Source organism: Meleagris gallopavo, chromosome 22, assembly GCF_000146605.3.
Source record: "Meleagris gallopavo isolate NT-WF06-2002-E0010 breed Aviagen turkey brand Nicholas breeding stock chromosome 22, Turkey_5.1, whole genome shotgun sequence".
In the NCBI taxonomy this organism is placed as follows: Eukaryota; Metazoa; Chordata; class Aves; order Galliformes; family Phasianidae; genus Meleagris; species Meleagris gallopavo.
This window is the reverse complement of record NC_015032.2, coordinates 12,499,110-12,521,761: the sequence shown is the minus strand read 5'-3', so window position 1 is coordinate 12,521,761 and position 22,652 is coordinate 12,499,110. Positions and strand designations below refer to the sequence as shown.

The following is a 22,652-nucleotide window of genomic DNA, read 5'->3' as shown; positions in this document are numbered from 1 at the left end:
CAGGCTGCGGTGCTTCTGGAAGGCAGGCCAAGCAGGCCGATAGGATTTCATTGCCGTGCCCTGATTACCCCAGTTATACTCCATAGTCTATTTCTCCTTCTCTTATGTACCTCGAAACACCTGTAATGACGCTTTAATTCTGCACTTGTCTGTTCCTATTTGCTTCACTCTGCTATTTGAATAGCGGTGCCGTACTGAATGTGGGTTTGCTGAAAGCAGATGTCAGCCCTGCGGTGCAGTTGTGCTGGCTGACCTGTGAGACCTGTAATTTGGGGGAAACGTATCTAAAAAACATTCTGTAGCCTAGCAGAGGGAAAAGCTAGCAGACAAGAAGAAATTATTTCAGTCTGTTGGAAGCTTTTGCTGCCAAATATTTTGGTATGGTCTGTGTTAGCAATAAGTAAATCCATTTGGAAATTATTTTACACATAGAATTATTGTCATATTACTATTAAAAACAGCAGCTCTGTGCTGGGGCGCACAAATCCCACGTGCATTCATGGATCAGCCAAGTGAAAACACGGTATTTCCCACAGGAAATCTGTCCCAGCATGCAGACTAGTAAAGCTCTATTGAAGGTGCAGCTGCACATGTAGGGCTGTGTGCAGACGAACCTCCCTCTCTGCTGGAATAGCTCACACTGTAATCTTTGTAAATGGACGTTCATAATGTTAAGGCATCAAGTAATTTCTTCTGAAATGTTAGACCCAATTAGGTCTACCTTAAAGATCTGCTACCGTCTTTACATACCTAAATGTTTTGCTGGATTTTTCTGATAGCTGGGCTTGTTTAACTTCTTTAACAGCTCTTGGCTTCTGCTCAGTTATTTTCCATCAGACCTAAAGAGTCTGCATGCAGAACACAGACAAATCTTCAACAGCTGTATTTCATTCTTGTTTGCATCTCGGTGTGCCACCAGGCACAGGTTTGGGTCTTTATCATTGGATCTGAGCGTTTTATTGCTTCAGCTTCTTTGCTGCCAGATTGCATTGTGAATGCTGAGTTGGCTTGTTCAGAGAGCAGGCAGATAGATGCCATGCTGCTGGCTGAGCAGCATGGTGGTATGGTGGTTTGGTTTTGGTTGGTTGATTTGTGTTTTTAGGTGAAGGTTGCAGGACAGCAATGCTTTCTTGTTTGAGTTCAGTGGCATCTTAAGAGATGAATTTATATGATAAATTTGTAGAAAAGAAAACAGTCTCAGGTGATTTTAAGCCATCCCTGCTGCAAATGAGAACCCATTTTGTTTTATCAAGAGAGCAGGGGGATGACCATGTGTGTATTCATTATTACTATTAATTATAAAAATGATCATCATTCACAGTTTTTAAACTTCAGGGCTGTCATGTCTTCAAGGAAAAGAATTGATTCTTTTGTTGTTTTCTTCTTTTTCAAGTTTACTTTTATTCCTGAGGCTAGGTGAAGGTATTTTATTCAGTTATCAGGTAACTTTCTTTGTGCAGAGGGCAGCTGATCAAAGAGTGTTTACATTTCTTTAATTTTATTTCTCTGCAATCTGAGTGCGGTCACACAGCACCTGCCTAATTTATCTGTGTCTTATGGAGAACCAGTAATGATCTTTTTCCCTAGCCCTGGGGATTTTGATGGTTTCAAGTAGGTAGTGAGCCTAGGAGAAGTTATTGCGTGTTGTTGCAGAACTTGACAGTGGTCTGATTCTGGCTTTGCTAATGCAAAAATCACTGCCAGTGCTGTCAGCATCCAAGAATTCCCTTGTTTGCACATGGTTATTTCCTGTCTCGGTGAGGCTGGATTTTTTTAATGCAGATCTCTTCTGATGTACCATTTGTTGTAGCCAGAACGATTTTTTAAAAACAAGCACACGTGATGCACAGTGGATGCTCATCTTGCTGGTTTTGGCACAACCTTTCTAAACACCAGGTGGAAGGCTTCATGGAGGTGCAGCTTACACCTGCAGCTTATGAATGTAAGGTACAGTTTATGTACTGATATTTGTAGAGTTCAGTAGTCTCCCCTGCTCACTGTCTGTACATAGGTGTGCATTTCTCTGCAAGCCTGCGTGATTCAGCAGTTAGAATGGAGTAAGTGATACAGCAGAGAATTTGGCTTCATTTGAATACCATGTTGTTGTGCTGGTAGCATTTATAAACGATTCCCCCCTTTTTGTTTGCTGTTAATGATGAGCTGTTGTACTGTGAGCATACAGTCATGCTCAGCAGCCTCACTACATCCTGGACTTCGCGTGTGGTTTTCTGTACGTGCCATAGATGGAAGCTGAACATCTAATTACTTTATAAGATTTGTGAGCAGAGATTTGTACCCTGCTTAGCCTCTACTTGTCAAGTACTTTCTGTTCAATCTAAAGTCTGCTTTTGCTCTTCCTCAGGTCCTTTCACAGATGTTGTCACTACGAACCTGAAACTCGGCAACCCTACAGACAAAAATGTGTGCTTCAAAGTTAAGACCACAGCACCACGTAGATACTGTGTAAGGCCTAACAGTGGAATTATTGATGCAGGAACATCAATTAATGTTTCTGGTAAGTCATACAAGCAGTTCTTTGGTAACTGAAAATGGCTTCATCAAATGAATTATTTCTTGGAATGTTTTGCAAGACAAAAGTATTGTGTGGAACGCTTGTAAAAGCAGGTTTTCATGGAGGAGCAGCCATTTCATATATCTTCCCTTATTCCTGCTCTAGCAGTAATGGGTTTGTTTTGACGTATTGTTTTGAGGGAGGGAGGAGGAATATATAAATAATTTATATGGTTCCATAGCAGCCTTAGCCAGCCTATCCAAGGCAGTGCTGCTGCAGCCCTGCCCTCCCAGTGGGATTATTTTTGTACGGTTAGCTTTTTGCCAGCTTGACTTCCTGAACCGGCTCACTGCAGGATCAAGTGAATGCTTGGACAGGCACATCGAGGGAGGAATAAAACTGGGTGGACTGCAGCCACGCCAACGTAGGCTGATAGTTGGTTGCCAGACTACCCAATATAACCAACCAGTAAAGAAAACATTTATTTTGAATCCATGCTTGTTTTGTGTTCCTTGGAGATATAATATGCTTTGGTGCTAGAAACGTCAAGTGACTAAAACTTTGCTATTTCATATGAAAGGTTAATGATTTTCTCTAATGAGTCAGTAGCTCTTCACTTGCCAAACTTTGGTAATGGAAAAAACAAAGGAGTGGGTTACACAGAAAGCATGAAGCACCGAGTATTTTTATAGTCTAAAAAACTCTTTCAAGCATTTCATAGTGGTAGGCTGCAGAAATGAGGTCTGGCTTTTGAGTTACAGGAATGACTTCTGAAGATTTGTTTTTACTGTTTTAATTAAATTTTAATATTGCGTAATAGAAGCAGATGAGTTACTGGCCTATGGAAGATGATCAGAACAGAAGTTACGTATAGCAAAACATGTAATCTATCAATTAGTCTCTTACCAAGCTTTTCTGACCTGGATTAAATTATTGGTGAGCTACAAGGGTGAATAGTGACAGGACAAGGGGGAAAAGTTGTACCTGCATTTGCACGCTCACTGACCTTTTCTGTTTGGGTATTCTGTTGTGTCCAATTCATTGAGCCTCTGATTGCAGAGTTTGCCTCACTTGCACTTAATTTCTGGAGCGTGTCACAGTGAGGCGGTAAGCAGTGCCACATGGTACCTATAGCAAGGGGAAGACAGAGCAGTTCTGCTTCAGGAGAAGGCTAGCACGGATGCAGTAAGCTCTGAAGTGACTAATATGCAAATGAAAAAGATCCCTAGAGAGGAATTGAAATTTTAAAAAATCGGGGAAGATTCCGAAGTAAAGCTGTCTGTCATCTATAGTAGCTACAGGCAAGCATATTAAATGCATGGAATCAATGAAGCGATAATGAAAATGAGCATGGTTTCTAGCTACAAATTATCTTTATACTATAAAGATGGGAATTCTTTTCATCTCTCAGATGAACTTTCAAAATTAAAAGCTCTTTTCCTTTGCTAGCAAATAGCACGCTTTTTAAAATGTCTTCTTGATCTCAACATCTTTTTTCTTAAACTTCTGCTTACAGCGACCCTTTGCTCTACCTTGAGCAGAACATAGGATAGGCAAGTGCTGTGTGAACCTGTATCTTATGTGCTTTTCCAGCCCCATTCTTCCCAGCAGCATGCCAAACAGAATATGGAACGAGTCCAAGATGTGACCTGAAGTATCCCATTCTGAAAGATCACTATGCTTAACCCAAATTGTGCTTTGCTTTCACTCACGAAGCTTTGAAAAGACTTTCCCTTTTTATGTAGAACTTTCATTGTAGTGATTTGTGATTTATGATTCAGTTTTACAAATTACTTTGGCTTATTTAATCACAGAGCTTACATTTTCTGTTTTACTTACTTTCATGCTTCTCTTTACTTAGTCATGGTAATAAACTGTGCTAAATTACCAGCCTTTCTATTAACACTACATATTAAATGCAAGCAATTCACATACATTGTTCTTCAGGTGGCACATTCAGGAAGATTTATAGGTAGATATGTAGATATGGAGTTATGGATGTTAATTCTTCATTTGCTAACTCATTCTAAATAGAAGCTACTGTCGTCTTGTTTTGTGGTTGAATTTCTATTTAGTAAAGTCATATACATTGCTGTCTTGGTAGCTTCTTCAAACCATGCACGGGGTTTAATTTTGGTGTACTAAAGGTATCAGAATCACTGATTGTGATCAGCAAAAGTAATATCAGGAATCGAAGGGGGAGCTTTCATTAACTTACAGATCAGAGTTATTTTCATATTCTTGGAAAGGAAGGAGTTGTTTAACCTCTCCCTTGGAGAAATACTACTTAAGAACAGAGGGATGACTTGGGATTTAATAAACTGAAATATAAATAGAAGATTTTTCTTTGGATCAGTTATTCTTCAGTCACATAATTCAAGACTCAAACAAGGCATCAAAACAGGGTTTGCATTATTCTAAACTTAGTACTGCTCATGAGAAATGATTAGAATATGGTTAATAGAGTAACAAGTTCCAAACTCTTAAACTAATTGGGCTGTGTTTACTCTATGTAGTCTGCTCTCTTGAGAATTGCTGACTGACTTTAACGCAGCAGCACTGCATTGGCAGTGCACCTCCTGCCTGCAAAAAAATAATCGGTGCCAAAGTACAGTGATGTGAGGGTTTATTTGTTTCCTAGAGTATTACTGATGGTTGGGTTCGGGGCAGCCTGCGTCTTCCTTGCACATAGCAGCTGAGTGCCTTCCTTACATACAGTTCCACAGGACTGCCCTATTTTGGTCGAAGTTCATGAGAAGGTATTTTGTCCTTAGAGGCTGCTATCGGAACATTATTTCATGCTAGTGTGTTGGCTCATTTCACACACATAAAACGCTAGAAAAGCAAAGCTTTCTTTATTCTACTGAAGTGTTGGATGCTGGCTTCTTTTGCCCTATCACAGCTGCTCCTAAGTACCAGCATTTAAGTCTCTGTCAGCACGCACTGCTTGCTGCAATGTCAGGCTTGTAGCCCATGTTTTCACCTGTTATATAATGGTGTGTAATTTTAACAGCTGAGTTTATGTAACTGTCAGGAAGTGTGTGTGTGCTGTCACCGTTTGATTGCATTTGGTCGTAAGCACTTGGCAAAGAAGGCTATTTGCACCCATTCTGTTTTTGTTAAATGTGTCTTATTTGAACAAAGGCAGCTGATTTTGTGACTTCCGAGAGGTTGAAATCTAAATAAAAGACATAAGTGAATTCCAGAGGAAGACTGAGAAATGAGAAGCAGGTGCTGATGTCTGCAGCTAGGTGTACAGAGGGAGAGATGAAGGATGCATTGTGTGCATCACAGAGCAGCCCATGCACACTGCTGGACTTGGGAGAACTGAAGTTATCCTTGTGTTGCCAGTCACCTTGCAGGGGTGAGGGTTAATCTTTTGTGCAGTTACCTGACTAGGAAGAGGTGGGTTGTGTTTCCTTCAGGACAGGGCTGCCCACAACAGTTCTGCCCCTCCTCAGCCACCAGCCACGTTCTGCCCCTGGCTGCATGCTGCTCCCCCAGGCCTCATTGGCCAACACAGCGAGTGCTGAGCTCGGGCTTGGTCTGATCCGCCTGCTTTGCAGGAGTCTATCTTGAAGGTGCAGCAATTGTTAGCAGTTGTGTTATTGAAATAGCTACAGAAAGAACAGTGTAAGTGAGGAACAAGCCGCGTGGTGCCATGGCCTCTGTTGACGTGAGGATCAGTTGTTCACCTCCTGCAGAGCTGATCAGTGTGCCCTGATGTAGATAGTCCACATTGCTGGTGGCATTTCTGTGTAATGCTGAGATGTGTGGAAGTTGTGAGTTTTGATCTTGCCAGACTATAGAGAATTTCATACAGCGCATATAGGAAACCCGTTAATAAAGGTAGAAAAGACTTTTAGGTAGAAAAGGCAGTAAGACTCTCACAGACCAAATAGGCTGTGTAAGAGTAAACAATGCTGCATGGATGCATGGCTTTCAAATGATAATAGAAATTGCTAGTGATGTTTTGTATTAATCTTGTTAAATGCTTTTGTAAGCAGTTGCAGCTCAAAAAGAGCACGCTAAAAACCCTTACGATGATGTAAAATTCAGTGGCTGAAGATACGCAGCAAGAACTGAGTGTCCTTGAAGGCTTCAGTAAGAGAAACAGGATGAGTTTTGTCATAAAAACTGCAGAGTTGTGCACTTGGATTTCTTCTATAATTGCAAGTTTTCTGAATAAAATGAGTGATGTTAGGATACTGTAACTGATCAGAGGTGACCAAGTTGCTGACATCATGTGGCTGTGAATAGGGCAATGCAGTAAGTGAAAAGAAACTAGGAAACTAGGTAATGGAAGAGATGAGAGTGTAAATGTTGTTGTCACTAATAAAATTTCATGGTTGTATATACAGAGTAACTCATACAGAGGAATTCAAGCCAGAACAGGTGCAGAGAATGAATGGGGGCCCTGACTCAGAGAGGATAGCCCAAGTCTGGCTTGTTTAGTTTACCAAGAGGCCAAGAGTTACTGTGATTGATGTCTTGGAATGATACAAGTAAAGGACTCTTCCCCTTCTTTGATATGTAAGCTTAAGCTCAGTGTTGGTCCAAGACCAAGTGAACAGGCCATTAATAAATTTAGATGGAAACCAGGGGAAGGCTGCTGATGATCTGAGCAGGGAGGCTTTTCCTTTCCTGCTCTTGGAAGGGAAGATGGGATCTTGACAAAACTTCTACCACAGTTTTGCTTAGTATCTTCCCTGCCTCAGGTTTCCCCTGCCTTGATATTGTTATTAACTTCACCGTTAGCTGATCACCAACTGCTTCGCTGTCTGCAGATCCTTGCTTATCAAATGTGGGAGATACAGTGGGAATGTGTGAGAAGACTGGTGCCCGTTTGTTTGAAACATGTCAGAACAGGATGTACGTGGGGTTGGTCCTTCAGATAAATTTTGAGAGGAAACGTGGCTTGCAAATACAACAGACGTTATTCCTTATTCCACTGGTCTCCCAATGGCTTTGCAGTCTTATCTTGTGGCAGAGCACCACTGTAGGGCAGTCAGTGCAGGTGAGGAGATGGGCACTGCGGCCACTGACTGATGAATGCTGGTTCTAGTCTATTTGAAACTCCTGTTAACAAATTTCTCACAGCACGTTCTGATGGGAGCTGGTCAGTAGCTTTGGACCAGCTGAGAAGATTTGAAAAGATATTCTGTAGGAACGTACCCTTTTCACGTAGTTCTCATGTAAGAGATGCAATTTCCAGCTAAAGCAAAGGAGCTGTGTTCACAGTAGTAAATTGTGTCACAATTAAGGAGCTTCCATGGAACTGCTCTTTCACAGAAACTCCCAATAGTACGAGTGTGTGTTGAATGGTTTTGAATGGTTTGGCTTCCTCTTCAACAAAGGGAGTATTTTTGAGCTTCCCATCTGGCTTACAAGACGTTTGCTGAATAATTTGTATCGATGTGGCTTTCGTGTATTGATCTAAAAATACAAGTGCTAACAACGCTGATACTGTCAAGCCCTCTCTAGCTGCTTGCTGTTATGATTCAGTGAGTGGAATTCAGAGCAGCAGTTGCTCAGTGTTCAGGAGCAGCTTCAGCACTGGGGAAATAATGATTTTCAAACGTGCTTATGCTTACACTGAGCAAAGCAAGCTGATACAACTGCAGATCTGGAGAAGTTCCCTTAACAGTGGATAGCTTCAAGTACCCGTCGGCTCTTCCACATCACGTAGACTTGAAATAAACGTTAGGTGTCTGTTACAGGGGGCAAAAAGATTATTCTGCTGCTTTTCAGTGATGTGCAATGCTGAAATACACGTCTTGTCACAGTTCAGTCACCTCTGTTTGGAAGAAGAGTTTTACATGGAGCCTGCTGAAATGAAAGTGTTTATTTTGGACTAGAAGTTGATTATTGTAAGGCAAGATAAAGTGTATAATAAATTTTACTGCACATTTGAGACAATTTGCTGTCTCCTTTTTCCTGCAGCTTTAAAAGGCATGTGGTTGTTGATGGCCACAGATTGTGTGTGCAGTAAAAATGGCACAGGCAGAGAGTATCCTGCTCACTGAAGGAGACAGATTGGTTTGGCTCTTCTTCATTTGCAATAAATGGGATCTTTGGATAACACTTGTACACTTCAGATCCCTGCAATTAGTGTGTGTGAATTTCAGTGCATGTTAATAACACTGGTACTTGAAAGTAATCCCAAGTCTTCAACTGCTTCTATTCATAGCGATTGAATTCAGAGCCTCACAGACCATGAAATGTGAATTTCTGTTGAAGTTTTTGCCAGTTTCATTTTAAATGTTTTGGAGGGGAGGATTTTTGTACTATGTCTTTGCCCCCCAAACACAGTTATTTTCTGCATTAAAAAAAACCAATTCCTGTGGTTTTTGGATGGAGATAAAATGTTTATACCTTTCATAAGCAATTTTTTTATAGCATTTAAGCATAACCTCTTGGCTGCATATTGATAACAAACTTTCAGCAACTTATTTTTGAAGGAGGAATAGAACTCAAATCATGAGTTATTCAAACTTTGTAGAGGAAATTTCCATCCTGAATCTTGAGCCATACTAGAGGTTTAAAGTGTTTGGTTTTTCCTGGCCCTGTAGCCTTTCTCAGCAGCCATCAGCAGTGCTGTGTACAGCTAATCACAGTGCCAGCTTGTTACTTCCACCTCAAGGATGGAGAAAAAAACTTGATTCTTTCAGTGAGAGGTTTTCCTGCTGCCTCAGAAGATGTGTATGTTGTTGTGTTTGCTGTAAGTTGCTGTCATATTGCCATACTGGTGCATCGAATACTGTACTGTGCTCAGCAGTTCCAAACTTCTCAGGTAGAAATTCGTGCAGACTGAAGAATTCTGTTTCTTTTAACTTCTTTAATATTTTTTTAAAGTAGGGCTCAGCTGCTCCTTTGTCAGAGAGATGCACTACTTGCAATCCTGTTAATGTCTGTATTTCTCATATCTTGTAGCTAATCATCTGTGCGTGGCTGTGCATCAGAACAGCATTAACGTAACGTTCTGGGGTTTTTCTTGCAGTGATGCTACAGCCTTTTGACTATGACCCCAATGAGAAAAGTAAACACAAGTTTATGGTTCAGTCTATGTTTGCTCCACTTGATACTTCAGATATGGAAGCAGTAGTAAGTATTGAAAGTAAATAAAATGGATTTATTTCTGTTTCTGTAATTTTTAAGACCTTTTATATCACTTCTTCAGGGCTCTTTTGAAACCAGACTGTAATGTTCCTTGAGAGCATTAGCAGATTGCCATTGCAGCTGTGGTTACTTCTTTAGAAGACTGCCATTGGTAATGGCATACCAAGCTATGAAACATGTTAAGTTGTTGTAATTTTTTTTATATATATATGATTTTTATTTTTTTTAAAGGCAGATTTGAACAATATGATCTAATTATATGGTCTGTAGTATCTTTTATATTGCATACCTTTGTACTCTGTCTTGACTCTTCCCTTGAGCAGCTCCTTTGCCCAGTGGGAGCCAGGAAGATGGCTTACAAGTATTGAATTTTTCTTTATCCCTTTTGTTGTTGCTTAAATAAATAAGCTGCCTATATAGATCTTGTATGGTGGATTACAAGTGAGAGTAACAGAAGCATATGGTTTTGCAGTACTACAGGAGAGCAAAAAGAAGCTTACTCTGGTCCACCTTTTGTTAGTTTGAGACAATATTTAATAACTGTCGAGGACACAATAAATAAGAAACGTCCATTACTCTGTAATATCCAGGGCTGCATGTATATTTGAATGTATGAATATTACTTTATTTAAAACAAAACAACAACAAAAACAGCCACAGAATGTGCAGCATGGTTTTTTGATGTTTTTTGTAAAAACTTTTTTTCAGTATTTTTTTTTTTTTTTTCAGTTCTTTACACGTCTGCTGAACAGCTCTTTGGAGCTGAGGCCTTTTGGTAGAGTTGAGAATTTCCCCTTTTGAAAGAGATTTATGGAACTGTATTTGTTTAATGGCCTTAAAATAAGATCCAATAAGAGAAACAGCAATAGCAATGAAATGTCTGCATCATTAGGTGAATAAGCCAGTCTGCATCTCTTTCTAACTCTTTAATTTTATGAGTTACTTTATACCATATAAAATATTATTCTGCTAGCAAAGAATGTTTTTAAGGATCTAGATGGTCTTTTCAGTTTCCCGGAGCTCTCCAGCCCAATACCATTTCTTTTCCTGTAACACTCGATCACTTCTCAGTTTTGTTACCACTCTCCAAATATCTTCCTATTCTGGATAAACAGGTGAGACAAATTACTGGGCTACTATAAAGCTTTCAACGCTTCTCGGGCAGCCAACAAGCTTAAAATAGAACTCTGACTTCAGCCACAGAGAAGAACTGAAGTACGATTCGGCTGCTTAGGATGAGTCAAGTTCTTCCTCGCGTTGCACAGGGGTCAGCCATAATTTGACACCTACTTGAGATATGCTGAGCAATACTGTGCTACCAGGAGCGTGGTCAAAGTGAGGAAGAGCCATGTGAACTCCCTGTTCTCTCATGAGTTACCTGAGTTTCAGACTATTAAGAGTGATAGTGTGTGGTCTTCTAAGCTACTACTCAGCTGTGCACTTGGTTTTCATTTTTGGTTCTGTATGTGTTTAATGGTAATGTGATAAATGCTTGTGGAGTTTTTCCTAAGGTGGTATGATTTGTTTCTATAATGCAGTACCTTTTCAACGTGTCTTACTATACTATTCTGTTTAATATTAAATTATTCCAGTGGAAAGAGGCAAAGCCAGAGGAACTCATGGACTCGAAACTTAGGTGTGTGTTTGAGCTACCGACGGAAAATGATAAGCCTGTGAGTATTTTTAGCTGCGTATCGAGTGACTTTAATGCCTCAGTAAATCATGTAAAATGGCACGTGTGTCCAGGCAGCCATGTAGGCACCAGGCAGTTTTGCTGCCTCCATCCCATCCTTCTTTTAAAATATAAAATAAAGCCATTTTAAATCTTAGTGGTGCTTAACCTTGCTAGCAGCTAATTTGAACCGCCTGAGTGCATCACAAGCACAAGGAAATCTTTGAGTTGACCTTTCTTCGTTGAGTGAATGATCACATAGGATAAAAATAGCTATTTAAAAAAAAAAAAAGCACTGATTGATGTTAACAAAGCTGAGAGCTTTCATGTTGAGAGATGTGATGAGGAAAGAAATCTGAATTAAGTGGGAATTAACAGCCATTCTGTTTAGGGGTAACTTTTTCTATAATCTGTAAAAATTATCAGGAGAAAACAAAGCAGGTATAGTAACAAGTTCCTGATACCTTATAAATAAGAGCTTCATTTCAAGAGATTGGTAGAAATTGGGAATAGAGCATTTTGTTTTTGATAGAGCCCAGGCCCTTTGCGAAACAGAGAGGATTCAAAGCCGAGAGAATGAAGGGGTTTTGGAGCTCTGCAGCTTTTGTTTCCTGACTTGGGCTGGAAGTTCCTCTGTCACCACAGAAAAACAGAAGGATGGAGATGTGATAGCCAGCAGTGGGGGGAAGAGTGGGAAGAGTGAGAGAACTGCAGCAGAGCAGCTGGGCGGTTCCTGACAGCTTGCTGCTGCTTGGAGCAGCTGCTTGTGTGGTGCTTGGAGAGGAAAAGGTGCAGAGAGCACCACGACTCCAAGTAGAATGTCAGCAGATAAGTCACATTTCCATTATTGTGGGACACGGTCTGGTGGTATTTCCTTTCACATACATGCAGGGACTGAAAAGTACGGGTCCTTCTGTCTGCATTTTGCTGCTGATCTGGTGTTCAGGTCAGAAAGGGGAAATAAAGGTTGAAGAAGGAAAAATGTTGCTTATTTTTTTATATACGGGCCCATTTTGAGTACTAACAGGAGATTTTACTTGATTCTCCTCCTGAGTATCAAATGTGGTGTTAATAACTAACCAGACTCATTCTATCCTTTCTTAACAGCATGACATAGAAATAAATAAAATTGTATCCACAACTGCAACAAAGACAGATTCCTCTGTAATGTCTAAATCAATAAGTTCTTCCTTGGATGACGCTGAAGTTAAGAAAGTAATGGAAGAATATAAGAGGCTTCAAGTAGAAGTTCAGAGGTTACGGGAGGAGAATAAACAGTTTAAGGTAAAGATTCTTTCTTTTCCAGGTTTGCTTCTCTCTTGACATAAAAGATTCAGACTGAAAGGTTTGGTTGCTTATCCTTGGCACGATATTTTAATGTTGTTAATCAGCGAAAAGATGGTTTATGTTTCTCTATATAAAGCCAGAAAAAAAGTGTGGAAATCAATGGTTCCTCTGAAAGGAGCACACAACTCGTGCAGCTGGAGAAGCTGATGGGATAGAAACCCAAAGGAATGAATCCCCGCTCATTTTTATTTCTTTTTCCCCCACCTAATTTCCTGAGTTTGGATTAAGCATTCAGTGTTGGATTTGGCCCTGTGCTCTCTGACTGACGGGAGTTTGAGGGCAGCATTGTGCCAATGCTACGTGTTGGCCATGACACCTGGAGCACATAGCTGATGTGATGGAAGTAACACGAGAAATACAGTTCTGGTCATAGCCAGCACATCACTGTGAAACCAAACAGATGAGAAACCACGATCACCAAGCCGAAGACCTGTTTTGGTTTCATTTATTATCGATATCTAGCTTCAGAGGTATCAGCTCTGGTGGAAAATGTAGAATTTGTTAATGCTAGGCCCCAGTGAAAGGAACTCTGTTCTGTCAGCTCTGATGTTGTGTGGCTGGCTGATGCATGAAGAAATTCTTTAAACACCTGTAAAACATTTGTGTTTTGCTCACAGAAGTAACAGCAGAGACACAAGCTTAACTTCTTTTGTCCTGGTTCTTGTGTCTCCCAGTACAATAAGTGCTCTACGAGTGTGTTTTATTTAGTTTTTTTTCAAGTCAGTTGCCCTGGTTTCAGCTGGGACAGAATAAAGGTGCTGTACAGGAGACAACTAGAATTGAGCAGACATCATACAGTAACATCCCAAAGCTGTCAGCTGCTTGTTCCCTTTTGTGAAGTGTTAAAAACATCTGTAAAACTTCGGAAAACTGTGTGAAGTTACTGCCAGCCACCAGGTGCTGTCAGTGCCAGACGAGATAAAGGAAGTAAAATATTTAAGTGAAAAGTTTGTTTTGTAGCAGTAATTATTGTTTACAGAAGTCAGTTATACCCCATCCAGATTTATAGCAGCAGTGAGGTATCAGGCAGTCTGTGACTTCTAATGTGTTCCTGAAGAAAATGAGTTGCCTCTTTGAATTTAGAAGTGGAAAAACACTGACTGGGTGCTTTGAGTTTCTCATCTGTCAGACTTTAAGGCTGCAGTAACTTTTATTACAGCTTTATTTTTGAGTATTTTTTTATATATATACTGGTGGCTTTTGCTTCAACGTCTTAAACTTCTCAGCTCCTTCTTTACTCAGTTGAAGTAATTAATCTGTCTTCCTTCAGGAAGAAGATGGACTTCGGATGAGAAAGGCACCTCAGACAAACAACCCAATATCTGCTTCTGCAGCTGTTGTCAAGGATGAAGGGCACAGCTCCAGACTACTTGCTTTGGTGGTTTTGTTCTTTGTCATTGGTGTAATTATAGGAAAAATAGCCTTGTAGAGGCAGCATGCTGGAAATTGTAAATTGGTTTGATGGTTCTGCCATATCATTGGATTAAATTTATTCATAACAGTGTTTAAAAAAAAAAAATTAATGTATGACATCTCACAGGTCTTGCCTTTAAATTACCCCTGCACAAATACTATGTAACATAATCTAGAAAGTTTAAAATGTACAATGAGGGAACGAATGAAAGAATATTCTTCAGTGATGAAAGGGGAAGAAAATCATGATTTAACACTACAATGGAATATTGTATATGTCATTTTAAACATTCTTAGTCCCTGGTACATGTTGCTGGATGACCTCTTTTTAAAAAAAAAAAAGGAAAAAAAAAGAAAATAGAAAAAAAAAAAAAGGATTCCTCCACTGCTGGAGCTGGCCCTATTGGATGTTCGGAGCTGGATTAGGCAGGAGGTGTTGATAACTTCTGTAAAATATGTTAATCCACCATTCTGCTCATAAATTTAACAGTTTTTCTGTCAGTGTCTTCAACTCTGTGCAAATTACCAATTTCTTGACACTTCAATGAATAGTGAGAAGCTGGAAAGAGTTGTATGTGGCAACGCTGAATGTGCTAGGCATCATTAAGAGGCGTATATTGACTGGTATGACTAGTTTGGATAAAAGTCAATGCCTTGTTCTTATGGAGGGACCAAGCTACATTGCTATTGGTTCATTTAGTTGAATTAAAATGTTATTCAGAGATGTTTAATGCATATTTAACTTATTTAATGTATTTCATCTCATGTTTCCTTCCTGTCACAAAATTGACTAATGCTTTATGGTATGAAAAGGCACCTGTTCTAAAGCCAGTGACTAGAACTAAAAATCTGCTGCTGTAGTGATGCAAGATTCTTCTGCCTCCTGTAGTTTTGGGCACTACACAACTGTTGGGAGTTTTGATCATCTGAGCATTGGGAAAACAGTGGTCAGGAAACTGTTTTTGTATGTAAATAAGTCTATCTAGGGGAAAAATATTAGTAGTAAACTAGTCCTATGCCGTAAAAAGACCAATCCTGTTTGACGATGTAGCATACTAAAAAAAAGGAAAAAAAAAAAAAAAAAGAAGAAAAAAAGAAAGTAAATAAAGCCCCCAAATTAATGTTTCTTTTGTTACTGTTGTCATGCTCTGATAGTTTTGGCGGGGAGGGAACAGCATTATCTGTCAACTTAGCTTGTTCATAGCATAAGGAAACCAGTAGCTGTGTTTCAGGAAGACTTTTCCCTGCCTCATTTTAAAATCCATGTGAGCAGCTCCACTCTGAGCATCCTTTACTGGTGTGCTGTGTGTTGTTCACAGGAACCGTGCTGGCTGCTGAGGTGCTGCATAACTTCACATTTCTCAGTTTAGTTGGATTCATTGGTTAAGATGCTTACTAACATATCGAACGTGAAGGTAATTTTGTTTATTTTCTTATAAAATTCATAAACTCCATGTGCTTTAACATGTTGGGCCTCAGTAGATGAACCAGCTTCTGAACAAGTGAGCCCTTCTATAATCTTAGATCTTATGCCCAGAAACCATTGCTGACAAAGTTTTTGTAACACCATTCAAGGTTAAGAAACATCTTTAAAACGTGGCTTCTTCCATTCCTTTTTTGCTCCTGGGATTCCTTGAGAAGGGTGTTTGGGCAGCCGCTGTCTGCTGTGCTCTTCTCCATCATTGCCTTTGGTATTTGTTCCATTTGTTTCTCAAGTGCAAAAAAGTGAAACTTCATGTGAGATTTAATAAGAAAATGGGTTTGGGGGGATGAAAAACTGTTTGGTGTGGTTCCTCTTCGGAGCACAGCTCTGGAAGTAGCAACAGAAATGAGAGGTTTGATACTTTAAAATGTTACTGCCTTCTTGTCTGCTTAGGATGGAAGGACAAAGGGTAAAGTGTGGCTGCAGCCAGGAGAGCAAAGCACGGAGGTCAGTGTTACAGACTGAGGGATGAGACAGAGGTACAGATGAGTGCAGACTTCTACAGAAGCAGTTGAGAGGGCCTTTTCAGAAACACGAGGTTGTAAATAATGGAAAAAAGATAACTGTTGGCTTTAAAGAATGTATTTGAGAAATTTCTTCACTGAAGGGAGGCTGAGTTACCCGGTGTCTTTTAAGAGGCTGTGTATACCTTGATTTCACTAAAAATGTTGGAAGAGCTGAAATCCTAATTTGCTTCACAGTATATAGCATTAGCTTTGAGAGCCCTGACAAACAGCCTCAAAAAGTATTAAAAAAAAAAAAGACAACCTTTTCAGGGCAGGGGAATCAAAGCTTTACGCTGATCATTTCTTGTGAGTGTGTCTGTAAGAGCACTGCAGGCAGCTGGTCCACATGGTTGGCAATCACTGCTAGCACAGCAGCTTCGAATGAAGCAGAAAGTCACAGAACCACAGAACGTCCATCGTCCATCCTCCTTGCACTGTTCCATACCCACGCTGATGGTTTGGAACTTCCAGTCATTGTGAGCAAGTTTGTCTTTGTGGTTTGCACTCAGGTTTATAAAGAAGTCCCACAAAGAAGAGTTCTGTACGCTGCTCGATGCCTTACAAAGGCATGGTGGGAGATGTGCAGGGCTGAGCAAGCTGAGGATGTACACAGAACAACTGCAGTCTGCAGGAGGGGCAGACCCACACCTTCAGCCCTAAACAGGACTCTTAAATTAACTTTGTATCTTTGGCAGCTTCAACAAGTAATAATCAAGGTCTTTCCTAAAAGTTTTTGATGACAGCCTAGACAGTAGCTTTGCTTTTGCTGGTCTTAAAATGACTGCTTAGTAGAATCCTTGTTACCTGCCCTTTAGCCAGACCCTTCTTTCATATGCAACAGAAAGAACAGTGAAGGTATTTTTTAGGAAGAGTTCCTAAAGGCCAGTCTGTGGAGATACTGCAAAAATAATCCAGCTTTTATAAATCGTCCTTTAGATGCTGCTGCTAGGAGAGCTTTTGTTTGGCATTCACAGGAGGTGGATATTCTGGAGGGCATTGAGTATCTGGGGAAGTTAGGCACGAAGTGTAGAGCTCATGGATAACACTATCATCTGGTGTCCTCCCACAGCACCAGCTGCTAGGAAACTGTAATTGATACACGGTGGTAGAAAACAAGTTATTACTCACTCATTGTCCTTACTGCTCTTTTAAGATACATTTACTGTTAGTTTTTCTAAGAGCCAGCAGAGGCTGCTTTGGTCGTGCTCTCCTTGTGGAGCTCTGGCACTGCTGTGTGCAATTTGGGCGCCTCTGCAAGCAGTTCTAAAACATCTCAGAGCAGAAGCGTGCTGAGAAGTGAATGAGAAAACGATTTCTGCACTTTTCACATGGCTGTTCCCATCTTACAGCACTGTTCCATGTGTGAGTGATGGTGTCCCTGTGCACTGCAGCAGTGGAGTGTGAGTGCACGTGAACAGCAGCTGTGTGTGCAGGCCGGGCACCTGGTTCTGGTTCTGGTTCAAGTAGCCGTAGGGCCCAAAGAGTGGAGTTAATACTACGTATGTAATGCTGAGAGGGATTGATGTATCATAATGTAATTTTCTAAAACTATAGGATTGTAAGACCTTGGTGATGGTATTCCGTGTTACTTTTTTCTGCTGAAATGCTGTTAGTGGGATAAATCTGGAAATTCACTTTACAAATTGCTAGACTTTCTTCTCACCAATAAACCATAAAGGGTTTCTAGTTGCTGCACTTGTGAACTTGCAATTCTTATTATAACCTTAACTTAGCAGTCAGTATATTTACGTGGTGATGTGGTACAAAAGGGACCTTTAATGTCAATGGTGTTTGACACTGCACTCACCAAATACAAGAAGCTCTCTCTGTGTCATCCCTACTTAAAAAAAAAAAAAGTGTTATTTTCATCGTGTAATTGGAACACCTCCTTCATTCATGGGTGCAGTAGTGACCTGTGGAATTCTGAGCTCTTCACGCTGTCCTTACTTTGCTTTATGTTATGTCCCATCATGTCATATCTCACATTCTGTTTTCTATCTAAAGCAACTGAGGAAAAGCACAACCAAAGAGCCCTCTGTTTGGAATGGATGAGCACATAGGAGCAGCCCTCTGGACCTCATGTGTGCTGTGCAGCCGTACCACGAGCAGCATGAAGCAGCTCAGAGTTGCTTTTCAGTTCTGTTTGCAAATGGGTCAGCACCCATTACTCAGATCCTCAAGTGAGCAGGTTGAAAAAGGACAGGTGGTGAGTTGCAGTATGCACATCTGTGTTTTTAGGGTTTTTTTGTGTGTTGTTATTATTCAGAAACAAATACACAAAAAAAAAAAAAAGGTGACTGTGTAGGACTGGGATTAGATACATGCCATACCTGGATGTTACTCTTCTTTGCAACTGGATGCATTTCTACAAGTCTGATTTACTGTTGAGGAAATACATAAATCAATTGTGGGCATTTCAGAAAGAAAGTGACTATTGAGCGAGGCTGCCTGCTCCTGCAGGCTGAAATCTGGCTCTTCTGCAGGTTTGCTCCATTAAGAGCTGACAATGGGCTGCAGTGCTGCTGTAAGCCATCAGAGGCAGTTAGACAAACAGAGGGGTTTGTTGTTCAAGCAGGGCAGTGCAGATCCTTTGCCCACATCCACCAGCGATTTCTGTGTTCCCCCAACTGCCTCATGTGCTCTGAATCACTTTGCTGATGGGTGTCAGTGCTGAAGGGACACAGCATTGTACTGCTGCCTCTTGTTTGGATGAGCTTCCAAGGACAAAGTAGTTGTGTTTCTGCTACTCAAATCTGCTTAACTGTAAAATTTGTTTTATCAATTGAGTGATTTTTAGTTTATTTTTTTTACTGGATAAATGTAGGCTTTTCTTTGAAACAACACAAGTGAGAGCTGTTCAGAAGCCTCTTCCATGAAACATTCTGATATGCATTGTTACTTCAATATACCTATCATTGGCTCTGCTGTTCCCATGGCTTCATTTCCTTTTACAGAACTGCTTTCACGTTTTTACTTGGAAGAGTATACAAGTTTGAGAACTGTCCTAAGCTCCCACGGAGATGTTTTCCCCCTGGTCCAGGCCCAGGTTTGTCCTGAAGCATCTGCATGAATCTCTCGAGTCTGTGAGTAAAGAAACAAGGCTGCGTTTCCCTGAAGCAGATTTTGAACCTTGGATCTTTCTCCTATAATGTGTCATTGGAGAAGGGCCTTTTCCAGATGGCAAAGCAAAAGAAGATAAGAAAACAAATGAATTAAGGGATTAATTGAACTTGCGTATTACAAGTTGACATTATACATCTGGCTTTTCTGTTTATATTTCTCCATTGGTACACTTCATTCTCATTTAATAAGTTCCTAATTCTTTTTTCAAGCTTTTGAAGTGCCTACAAAGAGCTGAGGAGCAGCCTGCAGGGAAGTGCTGTCCCCGGTTTTGCCGTACTTTCTATTTTTTAATCTTTTTTTTTCTTCATGGAGAAACTCGCAAAACCAGAAGAGCCTTCTGAACTCCCTCATGTTTGGGTTGGCACAACTCCCACGTGTAATTATCCTTACACAGCTACTTTTAGAAGGACTTTATTAAGGCCATACAAAGTCAGGAGCTGGGAGATGACAGAGCTGAGCTGCGGGTTTGGCTGCTTGGAGGGGGTGGGAGGTGGCTCTGATGTCCACTGCAGCACTGAGCTGCGGCTGACCAGAGGGTGTCCAGCAACAGCACTGCCTGGCACTGCATCAGCTGAAGTCCTCTTAAGATCTGTATAATTTGGTTTTTGAAAGGTCACCTGAATGAATGTGGCACAACACGGAACCCACCTGTACGTCAGGGCTGACTGCTGTGGGGCTGCAGGTGGAGCAGCAGCTGCTGTGTGTTTCACTGCCGTGCTGATCAGTTTGCTCCTGGTGTCCGGGTGCAGTCAGCCACCTCCTTTCTGTCCTCTGCTGCCTCAGTGCAGTGTCAGTAGTCAATATGAGGCTTTTAGATTCAGTGTGGATCGGTTATCAGATGAAGCACTGACTCAGTGCGAATGAGTTTTCCAGAAGTGTTTTAATACTTTGTGCGTTGTTTCAGTGTTTGGGGGCAAATTAGAAAACATCGTGAGGCATTTTAAACACGGGCATGAGGATGGATCACTGGAAAAAGTCCCTGCTAATGCAGCTGTTGAGCAGATCCGACCCAAGGCTGAGTTGGCAGCTGTCCATCAGTGTGCTGCTCCGGGAGCAGAGCATCACAGAGGCTGTGCATTGAGTAAAGGTGGGGCTGGACGTGTGAGACTGATGCTCAGATGCAGTGCAGGAAGCTACTGAGTGTATGCAGAATGCTTGAACTGTGCTGCTTTTTTTCTTCTTCTGTTTTTGGAGGTAGTGCTTTTCATCATTTTAACTATATTAGAAGTTCAGAGGAAGGCTTTGGAGACACGTGTGGCTGTATCACTGACTTCCAGCTGGTCAAACAGCCCTCAGCTTGCTTTTTCTTCGCAGCTACAGCAAGAAGGCACGTGTGTACTTCAGAGCCGGACAGAGTTCAGTTGTCAGATCTGATGCTTGTTACGTCCTTGATTTTAATACAGTGTTAGGCATAAAGGTATTTGCTTTTGTCCTGGTTGTGCTGGCTGAGGAGAAAGGAATCAGAGCACCAGGAGTTGGTGCTCCCTGGGGGATCCCCCCTGCATTCAGGCGTAGGCCTGCAAGCTGCCAGGGAACCTACGTGGTGCTTCCAAAGGGCACAGCTCAGCAAATTCAGCATTAAATCTGCTGGTGAAGAAGAAATTAGATGGCAAGCAGAATTCGAACTGGCAGTTTTCTATGAGAAAGGTAGGAAATGGCCCAACCTCAACAGTTTGGCAATTAAGGAAGAGAACAACTTTGGCAAAAAGCCCATCCTATTTCTGTGATGAATGAGGGGGAAAGTAGATGTAATATAAAACAAGAAGAAGGGAAACTGACAGCAGTCAACACGAAGAATAAGAGTTATGAAGTGTAGAAAATTAATAAGGAAAGCAATAGCCAAAGGAAAAGAAAAATGTATGGGCTCGAGTGCTTGGGGGGAAGGAGGGGGGTGAAGAGCTGAGGTACCGAGGAAATCTTGGCAGGAGATAAGGGTTGTTTCTGGATGCAGGTGGTGAAACTGCTAGTGATGAGCTAGGAGAACTGGAGAGCTGATGTCATTCATTAGCAGTGCTTAACATTCAAAGTTAGCATCTTTAAATTCAGTCTATAAAACTTCTGTCAGTACTTCTAAGGGAGATGTCTGAGACCATCTCTGCTGATGAGGGTGGCATACAACCTGGGGTGACCGGGTATGTGCTTGCTTAGCTGGTCAGCCCTGGGAAAGGGATGAAAAAGGAGATGAACACTAATGGAGGAGCATCATGTAAATCACTTATTTCATCCTGTCTTTATTTCTCTTTTTTCTTTGGGATTAATGTGGATTGAGTGTAGCTGGACCCCCAGCAAAGCCTGGTGTTCTGTGAAAATCGCACATTTCAGAAGTGGTCCTTGCAAGAGAACCACAGTGAAGTGGGGATGCTCACAGAAGGCTTCTGCAGGGATCTGATACAATTCAGTGCTTCCAAACCACTGAAAATACACCTAAAATCGCTACTGAGGAAACAGTAACGTGATGAACATCTCTGTGCTCAGAGTCAGAGAACGGGAGCTCCACCTGTGCTCCCAGTGCAGTCCCAGGGTGAAAAACTGACAAAGGTCAGTTGTTTTGAATTATCCCTGGCAGTGATTGTACTTCTGTATGTCTCAGCTATGAGACGGGCATTTTTGATGCAATTTGGATATTTACATGTTGAGAGAGAAGCTGGATAGTTGGGATAGATGCAAAAAGAGACTCAAAACTTACTAAATTACTAGCAGAGTGTGAAAGGCCGTAGAGGGAGAGAGAAAACTGGTTGGCTGAGTTTATCTTGATGACAGTGCACGACTACCTTCACGCACAGAAAATACCAAACACCACTCTCTCTTTGATCTTAGCAAAATGAGCAAAACAAGATTCACTGTCAGATTGGAAAAAAGGCACAAATTCTTGAGAGAATAACTGTATAATTTAGAAATGTTTCTCCCAAAACTGTGAAAAGAACAATAAAAGTTGCTATGTTTATGCAGATAGCATTTTCATGGCTTTTTTTTCCTTTCCGAAGTGTGAAGCGCTGTGCAGGGCTGTGCTCACTGCTGCAGAGCTGAGCAGTGCTGAGCACCACGGCTGCTGCAGGGAGCTGGGGGTCCTTCTCCAGTTTTGAGTATTGTAACCTCCTACATTGCATTAATTGGTGATGGCAAACAGCTCTGCTATGGAAAAAACTAGCATGCAGCTTCAATGAGAGGCAGTGCTGCTATGCCTCAGTCATACATTGCACCTTCCCAGGGTGTCCCAAGTTGACAAAAGCCCTGTTCCTTATGGTGCACTTCAGTTCTTCAAATGTTTGCCCACACATCTCCATGCAGCAGCGAGCAACAAAGCACAACAAGCTTTGGCAACGAAGGGAGGCGTTGTGCCTGCTGAGCTAAACCCTGGAGCAGTTTCCACTGATCACAGATGGAACTGAAGGCAGACGAGCCGAGTTTGGCCACTGTGCACATCAGAGATGTGGCTGCTTACATGGGCCTGGAACATGTGAACATGCTGACAACATG

General features: G+C 41.3%; 1 protein-coding gene across 1 annotated transcript; it reads left to right on the top strand.

Moving 5' to 3' along the window:
* Positions 1–1,908: 1,908 nt before the first annotated feature.
* Positions 1,909–18,344, top strand: VAPB (VAMP associated protein B and C). Its single transcript, XM_010722651.3, has 6 exons — positions 1,909–1,947; positions 2,287–2,515; positions 9,513–9,616; positions 11,224–11,304; positions 12,411–12,587; positions 13,921–18,344. The coding sequence occupies exons 1-6, from the start codon at positions 1,909–1,911 to the stop codon at positions 14,077–14,079; spliced, it is 789 nt and encodes a 262-aa protein (XP_010720953.1). The 3' UTR covers positions 14,080–18,344.
* The last annotated feature ends 4,308 nt before the right edge of the window (positions 18,345–22,652 follow it).